The sequence below is a fragment of the Sceloporus undulatus genome, chromosome 3 (assembly GCF_019175285.1).
Source record: "Sceloporus undulatus isolate JIND9_A2432 ecotype Alabama chromosome 3, SceUnd_v1.1, whole genome shotgun sequence".
NCBI classification, from domain to species: Eukaryota; Metazoa; Chordata; class Lepidosauria; order Squamata; family Phrynosomatidae; genus Sceloporus; species Sceloporus undulatus.
Genome location: NC_056524.1, coordinates 244,411,450 through 244,430,731, shown reverse-complemented (window position 1 = coordinate 244,430,731; position 19,282 = coordinate 244,411,450). Strand labels below are relative to the sequence as shown.

The following is a 19,282-nucleotide window of genomic DNA, read 5'->3' as shown; positions in this document are numbered from 1 at the left end:
CAGTTCTTTTCAGTTTCTTTTTTCTTTTAATGTTCCCCAAAGATCAGTTAACACCCCCTTCCCATAATACTTTTCCCCTTGGCAGTCCAATTTCCTTCTTAGATTTGTGTTATCACTGTTACATTGACAATATACTGCTATGTTCCCTCCCTCTGCCCTTGCTAAAATCTCACTCTTGCAGCTATTTCAGCTTCAGTTTTGGATCGTTACCTCAAATTCAATATGTATTCCATCTCCCCTTAAACCTTCATTTGTTCCCTTCATTGGGAAAATCACTCTTCAGTCTTCTCAGCAAGTTAAGATGCTTGAGTGCTATTTTTTAAATCCTTTTTATGTTGCATTACTACTCTAGCTAAGGTCTGTCAGTTCTTATACTTCTGAATTTCATCCTTTCTTATCTACTTATTCATTAACATCCTTCTTCACACCCTCATTCTATCTTGTGTTGATTATTACAATATTTTGCTCACTGGCTTCTCATAAACTTATTCTCCATTCTCAACACTTCTGGCATGCTTCATTTTCTTTCCTTCACACTTTAATCATATTATACCTCTATAGGTTTCTCTTCACTGGCTTTCTCTATTGTCCAATATTAAAATTTTGAACAATTTCTAACTTTCAAATCAGTTCATGGTCTCACCCCACTTATCTTTTGTTGTTTTCTCTCTACTTTCCTTCTCAGTCTCACCATTCACCAAATACTAATCTCCTTATTAAGATGCTATTCCCCTGTGCACTTTCTTTTCTTGTGTTTTCTCACATTCTGCCACATGGTCTGTTATGTGCAAGGAACTCCCTCCATGCTCCCCACTTTACCCTCATTTAAACAGTCAGAGAAAGCATACTTTTTTTGTCTTTTGCTTTTAATTTTGCTATTGCTTTGTTCTATTTTTTATTAGGGTTAATTCCCCCACCTTTCAATATTTAATTTTTCATTTTAGTTGTCCAGCTAGTGTTATCTTCAAACCATTTCTCCTTTTTGTTCCATTATATTACCTTGACTGTGAGCCTTCAGACTAGGCCTTCTGCATTCTACCCATGTATACACCTTGATTATTTTAAGTGTTTCTACAAATGAGAAGAAAATGGCTAGAAAAGCTATTTGGGGGAGCATGCATTTGTCCATGTAAACTACTCATATCTAAGTCTTCACTTCACATTAGTTTGCTTAAAAGGTGGAACTGAGAAAAGAAATTGAACTACTGCTCCTAGAATTGCCTGACCATCACGAATAGCGAACCTGTTGGCTGAGAAAGTCTGAAAATTGTAGTACAAAAACATAATTTTTCTCATTTCTGTGAGAAATGCTGCAAACAAATATCAGTGTTAAAGTTAAATACTGTACCAGACATTTATTTAATAGAACTGGTAGGTGACTGCAATCCCATTCTTAAAACAGTGATAGGTTCAAAAAGCTCATGATTCACTACAAAGAAGGCTTGTAAACACTTAGAAGACATACGCCTACAGTCTATCCATGCATAGACGTGCACTTAGGACTCTACTAATTGTTGCTTCTTTTTCAGTTTCTTCAGAAGCTATTTTCTGAAGTCTACTTCAAGACATCTATTTCCTGCTATAATCTCCATACACTGTCCTGCTACATATTATGCAGGAAAAAATACATACAGGCTTAAAATAATGTTTGTAAAAATGCAGTCAGTACCTGCATGCCGTAGCAGATTCCAAGAACAGGTTTGCCTATTGTAAAAATTGCTGGGTCAAACCAGGGAGCATCTTCTGCATAAACTGAATTTGGACCTCCAGATATAATAATAGCTCTGTGAAGGAAACAGACATTTAAAAAAAAAACAACAACAACAACCCATAAATGTGAGTTTGGGAAGTCAACACTGCTTTAATAAAATATATGTTTCCCCACAGATTCGCATAAGACCTGCTTAAAATAATTGTAGAAAAATTAATTGACAAAAAAAAAAAAAGCAAGATGCACTGCAATGGAACAGCACATTATCAAGGTTAGCATATTGTCTAGCCTAAGAGAAAATTATGATCAGTAGCACAGCTTTTCAAAAACTGCTAGTAAATGCAACCATTTGTAGAATGAGCTTCCCCCCAATGCAGCACTTTTGAAATGCTGAAGCATTCCTTCAATTTTGTTTTAGCATTCAGCAAAAATTTCAAATTGTATTAGGATCTAGTTAATCAAATTATTCTATTATTATCAGCCATAGGCAGCAACCATCATGGATTTAGGACCACTTTTGATTCAAGAATCTGGATGTTCCTTTTTCAGTATATGTAATGTGGGGAAAAAATTAAACTAATAGATATAGAGAGACCACTGAAAGTGAATTAAATGTGTACTGAGACAGTCAGCATCTGTCCTCACCAGCTGCAATCTTCACCAATAGGTTGGACCCTTCCTGTGCAATGTTTGCATGCCAGCAAGAGGGGTTTGAAACTGCTGTCAGAGAAGTGGCAAATCCAGTCTTGATTCTACCACCTCTCCTCCCACATCTAAGTTGAACAGCAGCCTCACTAGTGCTGGGTGCTATGCCTTCAGCAGGTCAGCACTAGCAGAGCTCCCACTCAACTTGGAGCAGCTGTAGGAGGAGTCGTAGTAAAGACAAGAGTGAATTTCCCACTCGTACAATGACAGATCTAGTGGTAACTCTTGGTTGCCAGTAGTACTTAGCTCAAGCCACTTACCATCAGGAGAAGATGGTTAAAATGTTTTCCATTATTCCATCTCCTCTGTTACTACAGTAGGTCTAAAAACCCATTTGAAGTTGCTCATTTTAGACACAGGGTCTGTTACTTGTGCTATTGTAACTTTCCATTCCATGTAGTGTAATGATGGGTTGTGATTTTTAATGGATTAGCTGCGCTCCTAGTAAGGCCATCTGGCAAAAAGCACATTACATCACTGTTAGAGGATGCAGTATATCTATGGCCTGGTACAGACGGGCAAAATGTGGTGTGGCGGTCGTGTCACTAGGGTTAGGCAGCACGCACCATGCACACGCTCCCTAACCCTAGTACGTACTGGCGGCGTCAAAATGGCGGCACCTTGTTTACACAGGCACCACCATTACGTGATGGACGCATAGCGTCTGCATGTCGCGTTGCGTTTGTGACGTCATGAGTGCACCATTTGCGCACTTGGGCATCGCAAGCGCAGGTACTTTTTCCGGCGATGGGAAGCCTCGTGGTTTGGCAGCTGAGGCTTCCCTCCGGTGGAAATCCAGGTGCCAGCAGGCCGCCCTTTTTGGGCAGTCTGAATCCCGCCTATATTAACATCCTGCCATCTTTTCTTAGCACTCCTGCCCATAGTTGATGGGATGCACAATAGCTTTAAAGAGTAAAAACAAGGAGTATCATTAAGGTAACAAAGACAAAGCTGTGCTAATATACTGGAAAGAGAGGGGGGAAAGCAACTCAACATTTTACATATTAAACCAAATGTGAAGTATCCACACTGAACTTGTTTTAAATATCTAGAAATTATCTGCACTACAAGTTGACTCAGGGGTAGGCAACCTGCGGCCCGCGGGCCGGATGCGGCCCAGTGAGGCCTTGGGACTGGCCCCAGCCCGGTCCTGCTGCCGATTGCCGCCGGGGCCTTTGGCATTCTTGATTGAGGGCATCATGATGGGCAATTGGTCTATAGAAGCCTCCGAAAACATGCATTTATCTTAACATGTTTTTAAAAAATCAGCAAATTTTTTCGCACGTCTTCATTTTTAGAAAAAGTGTCCTCCCTTGAAATTTGTCCTACATTTGTCCCGGTTTATTTATTTATTTTAATTTTTAAAAATTATTTATTATTTATTTTTTGGCTTCGGCCCCCCCCCCAGTTGTCTGAGGGACAGCAACCCGGCCCCCGGCTCAAAAAGGTTGCCTACCCCTGAGTTAACTTCTGGGAATACATCTGGAAAGAAGAAATTTAATTCTGATATTGAACTTTTGTTGTTTATTGCTATCTGCCTTCAAGTTGACTGCAACTTATAGCGACCCCATGAATGAGAGATCTCCAAGTTTCCCTACCCTCAACAGCCCTGCTCAGGTCTTGCAGACTCAAAAGACATGGCTTCCTTGATTGAGTCTATCCGTCTGGAATGTTGACTTCCTCTTTTTCTACTGCCTTCTACCTTAGCAAGCATTATTGCCTTTTCTAGAGAGTCATATCTTCTCATGATGCCAAAGTTTAGTCATCATGGCTTCTAGGGAGCGCTCAGGTTTGATTTACTCTAGGAGACATTTCTTTGTCTGTTTAGCAGCTCACAGTATTCACAGAACTCTTCATTTGAGCACCACATCTCAAATGTGTTGATTCTCTTCCTAACTGCTTTTTTCACTGTCCAGCTTTCACAACTATACATAGAAATGGTAAATACAATGGCTTGGACCATCCTAACTTTAGTATTCTTTTTAAATTTATTTATTAAAGTTTTTCCTCTTTACACAGTTGCGTTACATGAATCCAACATACAAACAGTCACTTAATTATTCCCTTACTCTTACCATTATACATATCTTTCCAATTTTGATTTACCTAACTTTAGTATTCAATGGTATATATCTGCACTTCAGGATCTTGCCTAGTTTCTTCATCACTTCCCTTCCAAGTTTTAGTCTTCTGATTTCTCAACTGCAGACTCCATTCTACTTACCAATTGACTCAAGGTATGGAAAATCTTGAACTATTTCAATGTCTTCACTGAACAGTCACTATTTTCTTTATCTATGGTCTTTATTCTTCTTTTCTTAATATTCAACTGTATACCTGCCTCTGCACTTTTTTCCTTCATTTTCTTCAATAATTGTTCCAAATCTTTTAGCACGATGGTTGGTTTAGTGTTCTTTTTTAGCTTTACTCTTACCATGTACTTTTTAGTACATGGTCTGTGCGACAATTAGCTCCTAATCTTGTTTTTGCAGAAAGAATGAAGCTTGTTCACCTTTGGCTTCCAACTATGTACCATAGTCTATTCGACTTTTATACTGGCCATCAAGTAATGTCCATGTACAAAATCAGTTCTTGGGTTCTTTGAATAATGTGTTTACCATGAACAAACTAATGGCTTTGCAAAATTGTCAGTCAACTCTTCGGCCTCATTTCTTGATCCTAGATCAAATTATCCTAAAGTCTTTGATTCTGCTCCATTTCCTATTTTTGTATTTCAATCCATTATGATTAACAAGGATTGGTGTGTGATTGATTTCGTCTTGGATTTCTGGATAGAATCTTTCAGTTTCTTCTTCTTTTGCCTCTGTAGTTGGATTATAAACTTGGACTATGGTTATACTAATAGGTTTTTCCTTCATGTCTTATTGACATGATTCACTCAGATTTTGTATTATAGCCTTGGATTGCTTTTGCTACATCTCTCCTCACTATAAATTCTTCTTATGTTTTTATTGCCTGAGTAAAATACTGTATAATTATCTGGCTCAAAATGTCCCAATCCTCTCCACATTAGTTCGCTCATCCCAAGTACAGTGCACTCATGTCATACATGGGCACGCCTTAGGCAGCTTTCAGCTTATGCTGAAATCCACATAACGGAACCGACAATGGTGTGTGCACCTGTGGCACATGCGCTGCACTGCACCACATGCACAAGTCCCATTATTTTCAATGGGGATCAAGCATACGTGGTATTTGCCTTACACAGTGGGGTCCAGAATGGATCCCCCACATAAGGCAAGGGAGCACTGTATTGCAAAGTTTATATGTTCCATTTCTTGTTTTACTATGTCTTAACTTTGCCTAATTTACACTCCTCGCATTCCATGTTTCTATAATATGTGTTGTGCCGCTCTGGATTTTCCTTTAGTCTCTGAGCACATCTACAGTTGAACTTCCTTTTGGCTTGTGTCCAGTGGCATCATTAGCCAAAGCACTACTCATAGATGTCCGTGCTCTACACCTCAGTAGCTAGTTGAGTACATCCTGACATTATCTCTTGTTTCACCTGGATGGTCTTATCACAGGTTTCCTATGCAGCAGGGTTTCCATGGTAAAAAAAAAAAATCTTCAAAAGAGGCTTTACCATGGTTCCCTCTGCACTGTACAACTGTTAGCTATGGTGCTACTGTTGTTCTCTCTGAGAGATCCTCCCCTAATGTCACCCATCACTACTGCTACTGCCCAGTAACTGCTTGGCACATTTAATCTGTTTCCTCAACAAAAGCCTTGATGCTTACTCATGAATGCATCCACATACAGCAGAAAGGAAACCTATGTTGTCTTTGGGGCTGGGTGGTACACAGGGCTTGGTGGTGGTGGTGGCATTGCTTCTCCCTCAGCTATTGTACTTTAGGGATAGAATAACCACTTTATTTGTAGGCATGGGTAATTTGTTCAGATGAAGTTTCCTAGTTGTGGCCCCTTAACTCTATTTTCATACAACTAGTTTACAATTAAGCACAATAGCATACCTGCTATCTCTGCTCCCATTACACTTGCAATGCTTTTCCCAGTAGGAACTTGACAGGATTGTGAATCCACAGTTTTTGAATTTGTCTTCTCCATGAAATCTTACAAGTATATGTTTTTGCATTCAGTTACGTTGTATAGTCCTTGGAGAACTACCAGTAAGTCTGAAAAACTTGTTTTTTTAATGGGGGTGCCAGATAACACTTGTGGCTTTGATTAGTCATCTTTCTTTTGATACTGACAGTCATTTCTCCTGTGAATATTGTTGGTTCTTCTAGTGCCAAAATGATGATGTTCATGATGCCACTATGGCACCTGGAGGAAGTTTCCAGGGCTGTTGAAAAGCTGAGCTTGCTCTTAAATTGAGAGATCCTAAAGGCAACTGTCATCTTCCCATCTCTCTTTCCTGAGGAAGTCTAATGGATCTTCTCCAGTCCAACATAAAACAGCTTATACTACACTACTGAATAAACTCCCCTAAGATTTAGAACTGATGTGTCATCAGTGTCATCACCTTGATCTCTGTTTCACTACTTTTAAAGCTCTTAGCACTGCTGGCCATAGTTGCTGGGATGAACAAAAACAGAACACCTGCTTAAATTTGTCATCTGTGTGTCTTGAAAGTACATACAGGAATACTCTGAATACCTCACAAGCTAGTGAATTCCTTCCTTTTGAAACTTGGGAGCCTTGCAGAAGAATAGCAGGAATGTTATTTTCGGGCTGGCATATTGGTAGCAACCACAGATGTAAACCCACTGCTATTATGATGTGATGTGATGTGATGTGGTGAGGGGCTAAAATTACACTTAGATAATTACTGCAAGAAAATTCTTGCACTTGTCCTCAGACGCACCTAAGCTCACAGCAAGTCTGCCTGTTAAGAAAGGGGAACATGGAATGTGTACTACTTTATCACATCAAAAAGTGGCTGAAGATTGAGCAATTGAAGCTCAATCCCATCAAAAATTCCTTGCACATGGGAACACAAATTACAGTAAAGATTCTAACCTTGCTTTCTCCCAATAGTACTGTCCTGTGTAACATGGAATGCATCCAACATGTAATCTCCTACCTGCATCCTGTAGTCTTAGAGGCATATGTAACAATCACATTTTCATCTATGTGTAAACTACTCCTCAAGAGCTCCAGAGGAAATGAAAATATTGCCCTATAAATTTGACAGTCAAGTGGTTCACAATAAATAAAAGCACAAGGCAAGCCTTTGATCTGCCTTTACAGATAAAAGTCAGTGCTTTTTAAAGCAAAACGAACAGATCACTCTTACCGGAATCCCTGTTCTTTAATGGCGAATGCAGGTGTTTCCAGGGGGAAGATCTCTGACTGGACAAACAATTCTCTGACTCGGCGATCTATGACTTTCCCATACTGAGCTCCAGCATCAAGTATTACTACAGCTCCTTCATAGCGGCACAGGCCATCCTTGAGATCTTCTCCAACATTCTCCAGCTACAAATATGAACATTATTTGCATAAATGATTTATTGTAAACACCTAATCAAAGCAGAGCAAGAACAGAAAGGCAGAACATATTCTTATAAATGAAACATGTATTGTTATTACAGCAGGCCTTAGTATCCACTGCGGTTTGAATCCAGGACCACCCACAGAAAACCATGGATACCAAAATCCATGGATGCTCAAGTCCCATTAAATACAATGGCATAGTAAAATTGTATCCTCTCTATAAAATAGCAAATTCAAAGTTTGCTTTTTAGAATTTATATCTTTTTGGAATATTTTCAAGCCATCAATGGTTGAATCTGTGGATAAAAAATATGTGGATATGACTGTATTATCATCATTATCCAATTTATTTATATTCTGCCTTTTCCCCAGGACTGGGACTTTAAGTACCTTACACACTAAAAAGATTACAATTAAAAACATAAAAATTCAACATTAAAACCAATTTAACGTACTGGCCATACTAAAAATATACTTTAAAAAAAGTTAAACAATACAGTTTAAAATAATACAGCACTTACAGTACTTTTGTTAGAACTTTTCAGTTCTAAATAATTTTTTAAGTCTTCAACAGTCAACAGAAGGACAGCAAGGAAGGGGCATTCTATCTGCCCCAGGGAGGAAGTTTCAAAGTTTATGGGCAGCCACTGAAAAGACCCTCTCTCACATTCCCACTAATTCTACCTATGAAGGCAGCAGGGTTCCCACTGTTTTAGGTTTTCTAAAACCTGGGGAGGTCTCCAGCAATACTGTACTAAACATGAGGGCAGGGATACTGTTAACCCATGCTGTAAACAAACACTAAATGAAAAGTTTTTGACTTGTAGCGTTGCACAAAGTAAGTGATGAATGCTTCACAATCTGTAACATGCAAAAAACCCACCCTTAATTTGCATTAGTAAAATTTAATACAGAACATCTCAAGCTATCTCCTGTGGGCAATCCCCACTCCTCACCAAGTTCCAGAGACCAGTATTATATTTGTGCCCATTAGCTAACTAGCTTTCTTTCTTTCTTTCTTTCTTTCTTTCTTTCCTGCAAACTTGCTATAGATCAGTAGCCAATGGCTCATGGACTGGCACTGGTCTATGGACCACTACTTCTGAGTAGTACTGATTGTGTTGTTGTGTGCCTTCAAGTCATTTCTGAATTAGTATAGGGACCCTGAGGCATTTTTCTTGGCAAGATCTGTTCAGAGAGGGTTTGCTTTTGCCTTTCTCTGAGGCTGAGAGTGTAACTTCGCCAAGGTCACCCAGCAGGTTTCCATAGCTAAATGGGTTTTTCAACCCTAGTCTCCAGAGTAACAGTCCAGTGTTCAAACCATTACACCACACTAGTTCTAGCACTGGTTTAGGAGATCATATTTAATAATAAATATGGCAATTTTTAGTTTCCCCCTAGAGTCTGTCCAGACTAGTTTTATGAAAGATCCATTTTTCTTTTATTCAGAGTGTGGTAAACAATTAAAATTTATACAAAATTAATTCTAGATAGGTTTTCACTTAAATATGTTTTTTAAACCATACTCTACTACTTATGCAAAATATTGCAAGAGAGAAGAGAGAAATCCATATGCACTAGGTGCCCATAATATTCAGATACTTTTTGTATCTTAATAACTTGATACCAGTCAAACACACCTCTGTAACTTGCAGGTAACTGCTGCAAACAGCATCTAGAGATGGAAGGAGTGGGGGGAGCCAGTGAAATCAAGCTTTTAAATAGCACCTTTGGAAAAAATTAATTGCTACCAGATGCTTTTGGGAAGCTTTGGTAAATAGGATGAGAATGGATTATTTTTATCAGGCTTGGGATTCATTTTCTAATACATCTCAAGTACAGATTTTTATCATGGAAGTTATTTACATTAATAACATCCAAACAACTCTAATTTTAACAGAACCATACTATGTGAATACTGTAATGATAGCTGAAAACCAAGCTCTGATTTTAGTAATATGATAACTAACTGATAACATTACTTTCTTTAAAATATGCAACAGAATTTGGTTTTATTTTCCTAGAACACAGATGAGCCTATTGCCCTAAACATAGTATGAATGCAATTGAACATCAGTTGATTCAGTGGTGTTCACAGTCAAACAGAGATAACAAGCACTGAGCCATCCAGTCATTTACTGTATAATACAATCTTTGTAGCAGAACACTTTCATGTAACTCCATGGCAGAGGACATAATTTGCATGCAAAAGGTTGCATATTTAATCCCTGGAATCTCCAGGGAGAGCTGGGCAAAAGTCATTGTCTGAAACTCTGGCAAACTGCTTTCAATTAGTGTTGGTGATACTGATTCAACAATGTGGAAAATGGGATATACTGTAACAATATTATCATGGTTTAAGGACAACATTTTATAGTACTATTTCCCTTTAACAGAAGGGTGGGCAACTGTGGGAGGCAAAGGCATCACATTCCCCCAGGACTAGGAGACCCTGAGGGGCCACACCCACACCCTCCAGGAGAAAAATACAATTCCCTGCCAGTGCCCTCTGGGGCAGTAGAAGACATTTTCACCAAGTTTTTATCCCACTTCAGTCATGTTATTCTCAGGAGAGAAACAAAATAAGAAGTGACCAAAACCACATTCAGTTTTTGGTTTGTGTTTGTTTTTTTAAGGCCATTCTTGTGCCTAAACTGGCCCAGGGAGGGCTGAAAACATGGTGAAAATGCCCCCTCCATACCCTCCTTGAGAGCATTTGGGGGCAAAACAATTTTTGATATCTTTTTTTAAGTTCTAGGGCCCCTGAGGACCACAAAAATGACTCTGTGGGCTACATCCAGCCTGTGGACTGCACTTTACTCGCCCCTGCTTTGACACATTTTTGAAATAAAATACAAATGGGTCTTCTGGCACAAACTGAAATTTACAGGACAATAAAGTGACAAAAAGTGTATTTTTCTACTTTTATTTAGTGTGTATGTGTGTGTGTGTGTATATATATATATATATATATCTTTCATTCTTTCACCAATGTATGAATGATATTTTAAAAAGAACATCACAAATGATTATGCGCACAACAATGAAACAGACGTAGTCAATATTTAGAGTAAAAGAATTTTTCATGGACACATAGTGGTTCTCGATCATACTACAGTCGGCCCTTCTTATACACGGATTTTTTATACACGGATTTAAGCATACACGGTTTGAAAATGTTCCAAAAAAGTATAAATTTACCTTGATGTTCCATTTTTTATTAGGGACACCATTTTGCTATGTCATTATACTTAATGGGACTTGAGCATACACGGATTTTGTTATACACGGGGGATCTTGGAACCAAACCCCAGCGTATAACAAGGATCCACTGTACTGTAATGTGGTCTACATGGGGTTGCCACTGAAAAGTGTTCAGAAGCTGCAGTTAGTACAAAATTCAGCAGCCAGACTGGAGTTAGGTGTGCATTTTAGAGACCATAGAACACAAGTCCTGCACTGGCTTCCAATTTGCTTCTGAGCTCAATTCAAAGGTGTTAATGTTGAACTAAAAAGTCTTAAATGACTTGAGGTCAAGATATCTGAGGTCCAAAACACACTGCAGAAAAAATCCACTTTGAGATTGCTTTAACTGCCCTGACTCAGTGCTAGGGAATCCTGGACTCTAGTTTACTGTGGCAGGTTATAGACCACCACTTGGGACGTCCGCAGGACGTCCCATTTTAAAAAAGGGGCGTCTCTTCTAGACGCCCCTGGGTCTAATACAGACTCTGTCCGTACAATATGGCGCCGGCCGTTCCACACGGCCGGCGCCATCTTTACGTATCGGACGCTGTGCGTCCGAACGTGTCGCGGCGCTAATGATGTCGCGAGTGCACCAGAGGCGCCTCACGACGTCATTAGGGCGCCGCAGAAAGAAGCTCCATTTTGGAGCTTCTTTTTTACTCCATAAGGGAGCCGCGCGGTGTGGCTGCGACAGCTCCCTTACAGAGCGAACGGCGGCGGCGGCAGACTGCCTCAAAGCGGCGGTCTATAACCCGCCTGTGGTACCAGAGCTCTCTGACAGAGAAGGCTAATATCTCACAAAACTACTATTCCCAGAATTCCTTAGCATTGAGCCAGGGCAGTAAAAGCTGTCTCAGACTGGACTATTATTGCAGTGTGTTTTGGACCTGAAAGACTGCCTTCTCCTATAGGCGTCTTACCAGAAATTTGAGATATTCAGAGAAGACCCTGTTGCATGTCCCAAAACCACATTAAGTTAGGCTGGTGGGTAGACATAACAAGGCTTTCTCTGCAGCAGAGTCTCACCTGTGGAACTCCCTAGGCAAGAGGTTATGCTAGCCCCACCTCTTTTAAGCATCTGGTGGACAGTAAAAACAGTGCTGTTCTACAAGGCAATCAATGGCGCTTTATAGACCGCCCAAAAAGGGCTGCAAGTCACTAATGGCGCACTCGCGGCGTCATTTCTGCCGCGCGATGTGCGGATGCTAGGCGTCTGCAACATCAAGATGGCGGCGCCCATGTAGAACAGGTGCTGCCATTTTGTACGCGCTCGGCACGTACTAGGGTTAAGGGTGCCCGTTTCTAACCCTAATACGTGCCAAGCACATACTGTACATGCGTCTGTAACACTTTTTAAAAACTGTTTCAAAACTGAGGATAGTCTTAGTATGCTTTTAGGAGTTTCTAAAAAGTATTTTAATGTGTTTTTAAAATGTTTTTATCTTTGTATTGTTTTAACTGGTTTTTATTTGTTCATCACCTTAGGAGCCTTTGTGGACTAGGAGGCAATAAAGAAATACTTTAAAAAATAATCAATAAATAAATATTGGCCTTCCTTAACCTGGTATCGATTGTGTTTGAAATCAACTCTCACTGCCCCTGCCAGGACATGGGCCTTGTTGGCTGGAGGCTGGAAATGGTGGCAATAGTCTTGTACTTCAGGTAATATCTATATAATGGTGGTTTGTGGGACTTACAGAACAGTAGTAGGGCCAAAGCTCATTAATCAGTGTGGTTCTGAGGTAAGATTTAAACAGGAAGTACCTCCACTCATTTTTAGCAGTTATATGGCCAGTCTTATGCTTGCTCCAAAAGTTATAAAGAGTGTAGTACGGCTCTAGCACCACTGACATGCAACATCACTGCTTACTATTTGATTACCAGGCCAGGCTTAAGGTTTGGATACAAATGTATACATCATTAAACACGTTGGGATGTGAGTTGTACCCAGGAGGTATCAGATCTTTTTGCCCAAACTCTGTGAACTTCTTTAGAGACCCTCCTAGATACACCAGAAGTTGCAGGTGGTTACTTGGCGACAATTAGTAATAGAGCTTTCTCTGTGCCGTTGCTCTGGAATAGCCTCACCCAACATAAACTAGGCACTGCCACTACATATTGAATCTCCCTTATCCGAAATGCTTGGGATCAGAAGTGTTTTGGATTTATTTATTTAATTATGGATTTTGTAATACCTTTATTTGCATATATGTACATAATGAGATATCTTGGAGATGAGACCAAAATCTAAACACAAAATTCATTTATGTTTCATATATACCTTACAAACATAGTTTGAATACTTTTTTTCATACAATATTTTTAATAATTTTCAGCATGAAACAAAGTTTGTATACACTGACCCATCAAAAAGCCACCTATAAAAAGCTACAGGTTTTGTAGTATTCCAGATTTTGGGATTCCTGATATGGGAGACTCAACCTATACTACAGTTCCAGCACGTGGTAATGACCTTTCTGCTTACCTCAGAAGTTGGCAGCTGTTGATACCAAGCAATGTGGATTTGATCCATTGTTATACTGAACAATGGCAGTTTACAGACAGGCAAAAAGCGGTGTGCTCATGACGCCATGAAGGTATAGCCTTTAGACGGCCCTTACCTGAATGCCGTCATGAACGCGCCGCCTGCATGCCCCAAGCGGGAAGAAGCGGCATTAAAAAGGTGCTGCTTTTTTCCGCTTCTTTTTGATAAGCGGCGTACGTGCGCATCTCCGTATATAAGCTGCTGCACTGGTACGCCAGAATTGTCACGCCGCTAATTTAAGTTGCCCATTTAAAAGCTCCGTGTCTGCTGCGTCACATAATGAGTCGGGGTCCCGGGACATGCACGGTTTGCAGTCAGGCTTTAATTGCAGCGTCAGATGCCATGCAGCTGTGGAAGCTGCGGCACAGCTGCATTCTATTTTAATGCTCGTAACCCTAACCCTAGAGCTGCATGTGTGCATGTGCTGCTAGAATCACGGGAAGTTATAAGTTTTGCCGGCGGATGTTTTGGTTGTAGAAAGTGATAAGGGAAAGTTTGGAATTTAAACTGAACCCCTACACACATTCCTGCGCCATTATCACCTAACAATAAAAAAAGCTAAAACTTTAAATATTTACATATCTACAAGGGAGGTGATGGGGGATGGCAGGGGGACAGCGATGGCAGAGGTGGCAGCGGCGACAGCTGTGGCTGTGCATTGCAGATTCAGCAAGAGCGCGGGTGACTAAAGAGAGGAAGGCATCCATGATGCTGCGTGACACTGGCAACACACAAGCAGCAAGGATGCCAACACCAGCTGATCACCAGCTGGCAGGCCACCTTTGTTCTTGGGTCTAGGGCGGGGGCGGTGGGGGGTTAAAGGGGCCTGGGCGCTTTAAATGTGCACATACGCTTTCTGCCGCCAGTGCTGACTGGCGCAGCTGCGCATCCAGCAGCCAGCAAAAGAAAAAAGCCGCGTTCGCGGCCGCCCATGCGGAAGCTTCCTCTCTCTTTGCAGTGTCCTGTGAGGCGGCGGTATGGAAGCTGCGGGTAAGAAACGGCCCCAGGTGAAGCGTTTTCACTGCCCCTGGTGTGGAAGCCCCATCCACCTTAGCCACGCCCCCGGGGCGGGCGGTCTGAAGGCTCCGTATTCAGGGGAAGACACCTTCAAGACATCTTCCCCTGCCCGTCTGTAACCCGCCAATGTTCTCTAATCCCACACCCAGAACTATGTTACTGTGAATATATACCTGAGGTGTGTATGTCATACTCTATCATGCATCAGAGGACATGGATTATAATCCACAGAAACTCACACTAAAATCAGTCTGATGCACCTGATGAAATGGACTTTGTCCATCAATGCTTATGCTAGATATTTCATTTTCTTAATCTCAAAGACTACTGGATTTTGTATTGCCTTTTTATTTTAAACTTTATTTTCCCTACTACAGCTGTTAAAGGTTATTGGACAGTAAACTGTAACAAATATGTTCAAAACCCAGACTTCAGGTGCTAATTTGTCAGTGAAATGAAATAGTAATTGAAACCTGTATTTTTCATGTGGTGAAACACTTTTTTGTTTTGTTTTGTTTTGTTTTGAATAAAGGTAAGAAAGTTCACAAATATTCCTTACACCTACATGTGACAATCCAATTCAGTTCTTTAAACTCTACACTTGTGAACATGCTACAAATCCTGGTAAGAGAAAGTCACTGGGTGTCCTGGAATAGTATGCAAACCCCATGTACCTACAAAAACGTCCCTCTTGGCAGCTTCATGCCAAATAATCTCAAGGGATTCAAGAGTTCTTTGCAGGGAAACAGTGAGGAATTTCAGATCCTGGGGCAGAATCCTTTCCAATCAGATCTGCCATTCCCTGTTTCCAAGATCTACACCCTTTCCCCCATACTACTGTACTAAGACTTTCTGATTTCCTGGCTTTGATTAGTTTGTCCCATTCTAAATGGTTGAAATGCTTCTGTTACTGGCAATAACAGCTAAAATATGCTTTTATTTTGACACCACCCTTTTGCTTTTGACACTGCCTACCACTGGAATGCAGCCTCCAAAAACTGCTTAGAAACGGAATGAATCCTACAGGCTGAAAAGGGTGCCATTTTCTTGCTGCATTCATATCCAATACATGGAGTTGCTATTTGGGAAATAAATCATGATCAGCTTTCTGGGTAGCAGCCACACCTTATATACAGGTACAGCACAAAGAGCCTTCTCAAGTTGCTCCACCCAAACAGTGTAATATTTTTTTAAAAACCTCCACCAGTGACTTTGGGCCCATACAGACAGGCCAAAATAAAGCTGCTTCGGGTTACATTGGAGGTATGTTGTTTAAATTATACATGCATACTAAGAATCTGGAAGCCACACCAAAGCCACAATGCAGTCCTAAGGACTAGAGCGCAGCTTTGGCACAGCTTCTGGACTCTTAGTACGCATGCATCATTTAAACAGCATACCTCCAAAGTGACCTGAAGCAGCTTCACTCTGTGCTTATTTTTTTTTAAATATATCAATTTATGTTATTTTAAGCTACATTTTTTACTAGCTGTAAGCAACCCTGAGAAGTACACTGAAATTAGAAAAGATATACAGTGCATCCTTGCCTTACGCGGGGGATCCGTTCTGGATCCCCCGCGTAAGGCGAATTCCGCCTATGCTCGAGCCGCATTGGAAACAATTGGGCTTGTGTGTGGTGGCGCGGCGGCGCGGGCGCGCGCAGGGCACAACAGGCGCGTGCACCCATTCAATTGAATGGGACGCGCCGCCCCTTCCGCCCCGCGCGCACACCGCGGCTTGAGCGCGTATGCTCAAGGCCACGTATGGCGAGCGCGCGTATGGCGCGGGCGCACTGTAAATCTGTTAAAGAAAATAAAAACATTCTATACATTTATGCTCAATGTAACTAACTATGCATTACCTGTTTTAAAATATGGGAAAACTCTCCTTATTCTAACTAGAGGGAAGAGGGCTTCAAAGGTAACAAATGAAGACTGCAGAGGTTTAGGAAGAGGTAATTACTAGGAATCCCCCAAAATTAATTCACAATGGCAGGTTTCCCATTTTGACAACTTGACTTCTCCGTTTCCTGTTTTCAGAGAGCAGGAATGCATCTCTGCAAATTCCAGTGATGCTTTTCAAAAAAAGAAAAAGCTATCAGGAGATCAAGCCATGAAATGACAAGACATGTAGCAGGCCCTTAACCTAGCCTACTCTGTTATACCCACTAATCTCAGAATATTGGAGTTGCTATCAGAGTCAGGCACAAGTTTACACTTTAAAAATGGGATAAGATAATTTTACAGGTAATAATAATAATAATAATAATAATAATAATATTTATTTGTATACCGCCCTGTGGCGAACCAATCTGGGCGGTTGACAACAGTGATTATAACAGAGTAAAATATAAAATTAAAAACATTATAATCCCTCCCCTCCTTATAAAAGTATTAAAAAATATGACAGATTAAAAACACAATATCAAAACATAAAATATAGTTAAAACAAACTAAAAACCCTGGTGTCCCTCTGGAGATCCTCAACCATCACTGAAGATGGGGCCACGAGAGGAAAGAGGGGATCAGGGAGCCCAGGCCGGGATGGTTAATCTGGAAAGGCCTGCCGGAAGAGATCCGTCTTGACAGCTTTTTTAAAGCTGTCTAATGATGTCAACTGACGGATCTCATTCGGCAGGTCGTTCCAGAGTTTGGGGGTGACAGCAGAAAATGCCCTCTGGGAGGTCGCCGCAAGCCTAGATTTTAGAGGCTGCAGTAAGTTCCTCCCAGAGGACCGGAGAGCGCGGGGGAGGATTGTATGGGAGGAGGCGGTCCCTGAGATAGCTTGGACCCATGCCATTTAGGGCTTTAAAGGTAATAACCAACACCTTGTACTGGGCCCGGAAGCTAATAGGCAGCCAGTGGAGGGACCTCAGAACCGGAGTAATGTGGTCCCTCCTAGATGTACCAGAAATAAGCCTGGCTGCCATATTTTGTACCAACAGCTATTAGTCATGATGACTATATGCTCCCTCCAGGATCAGAGACAACATGTCTCTGAATACCAAGAAGAAAACAGGGGAAGAGGCCTTCTGTCCTCATGTCTTGTTTATGGACTTCCCATTGTCACTTTGTTGCCCACTCCAGGAAACAGGTTGCTGGACTAAACTGGTCTGATCCAGAAGCACTCTGAGTGTTCTTTGTTGCACAGAACTCAAGAAACACACCAATTTCTGTACAACATCAGCTATGAGTTCCTGTCACTCTTCCTATGTGAGAAGGAAAAGTAAGCGGCAAGCAATAATGCTGTCTGGACCCCTAAATATCCCCTCTCAATAGTATCACAGTCTCAACTGGCACTGCACCAGCCTGACAAACAATTCATATTTGATACACAACAAACCAACATGATAGGATGATTTCACTTTGAGACGTTACTAGCCAAATAAGGCTCCACCAATATGACATCAATATATTCACATCTTACCCAAAATGCCAGGGGGCCGAGAAGGCGCCCCAAATCAATATTTAATGGGGGAATTTTATTAGCTCAAATGACAGCAGCCAAGAGGGCTGAAGCAACTAAATTGAGGATGAAGTCTGTATATACCGGTTCTGGGAAAAGAATTGCAGAATGCAAGATCCAAATGTAGTTTTATTTGTTAAAGGAAATTGCCACTTACACACACTCACAAGAACTAACAATATAAAAGATGGTAGCAGACAGAAACTTCAAGGATTGTACAGGGTAATACACTACCGATTCCACAAGCAGGGCTCCAATGAGGGGACACTATGAAATGCAATAGCTCAGCAGCTACCAGCAATGCTGAGGAGTCAAGCAAGATACTGATAGTGTCTGAACCTCCAGAGAAACAAAATTGGGGGTGCCTTGGCAGACATATTTATAGGGCAACATGTACCCTGGAGAAAATGTTGGGGTTAAAATGAAGTTTCCAGGAGAGAAGAATGAGAAGGGAGCTTGTAAATGACTGAGTAAGTGTAAATGTCTCTGGGAGACATTTCCAGAGGGAAGTATAATCAGACTTTTGTTCTTTTGAAAACACCAGGGAGTTTATCACACGGGAGGAATTTCTCTTAATTTCGAATGAAAAGAAAGTGGGGCCAGAATGCATTCACGTACATTCGCTAGTTCAGCGAATTTATGTGAATTCGAATTGCCTTCAAACTGACTTTCCATTGCCTGAAAATAGCTTGTCATTGCCCGAAATTGCATGTGGTAGCCTATCATGCAATAATGTGAAACCCCATGATTGCGTTCGGACTGACTTCCCATTGCCTGAAATTGTGTGTGGTAGTCTATCATGCAATAACAGCAAACCCCATGATTGCGTTCAGACTGCCATTGGATTATACTTCCAATTTCCCTTGTCTGATAAACTCCCAGGTCTATCACCCACCGTCACTCCTATCATTGAAGGGATTATGCAGATTCTGACCTTGATTTATCTATCCTGGCCATGTGCTCTTGAGTTTTCCCCATGCTGAGTCAGAAGGATCTCCTTCTATAGTCGAAGGCCCCATACAGACAGGCCAAAATAAAGCTGCTTCGGGTCACTTTGGAGGTACAGTATTCTATTTAAATAATGCATGCGTACTAAGAGCCTGGAAGCCGCA

General features: G+C 41.1%; 1 protein-coding gene across 1 annotated transcript in view; it reads right to left on the bottom strand.

Annotated features, from left to right (window-relative positions):
* The window catches only part of GMPS (guanine monophosphate synthase), a 63,971-nt gene that overhangs the window by 29,911 nt on the left and 14,778 nt on the right, over positions 1 to 19,282 (bottom strand). The window contains exons 2-3 of the mRNA XM_042457959.1: positions 7,698 to 7,879; positions 1,670 to 1,784 (exon numbers count right to left, since the gene is read on the bottom strand). Coding sequence (XP_042313893.1) covers positions 1,670 to 1,784; positions 7,698 to 7,879 — 297 coding nt within the window. The remainder of the gene's footprint in view (positions 1 to 1,669; positions 1,785 to 7,697; positions 7,880 to 19,282) is intronic.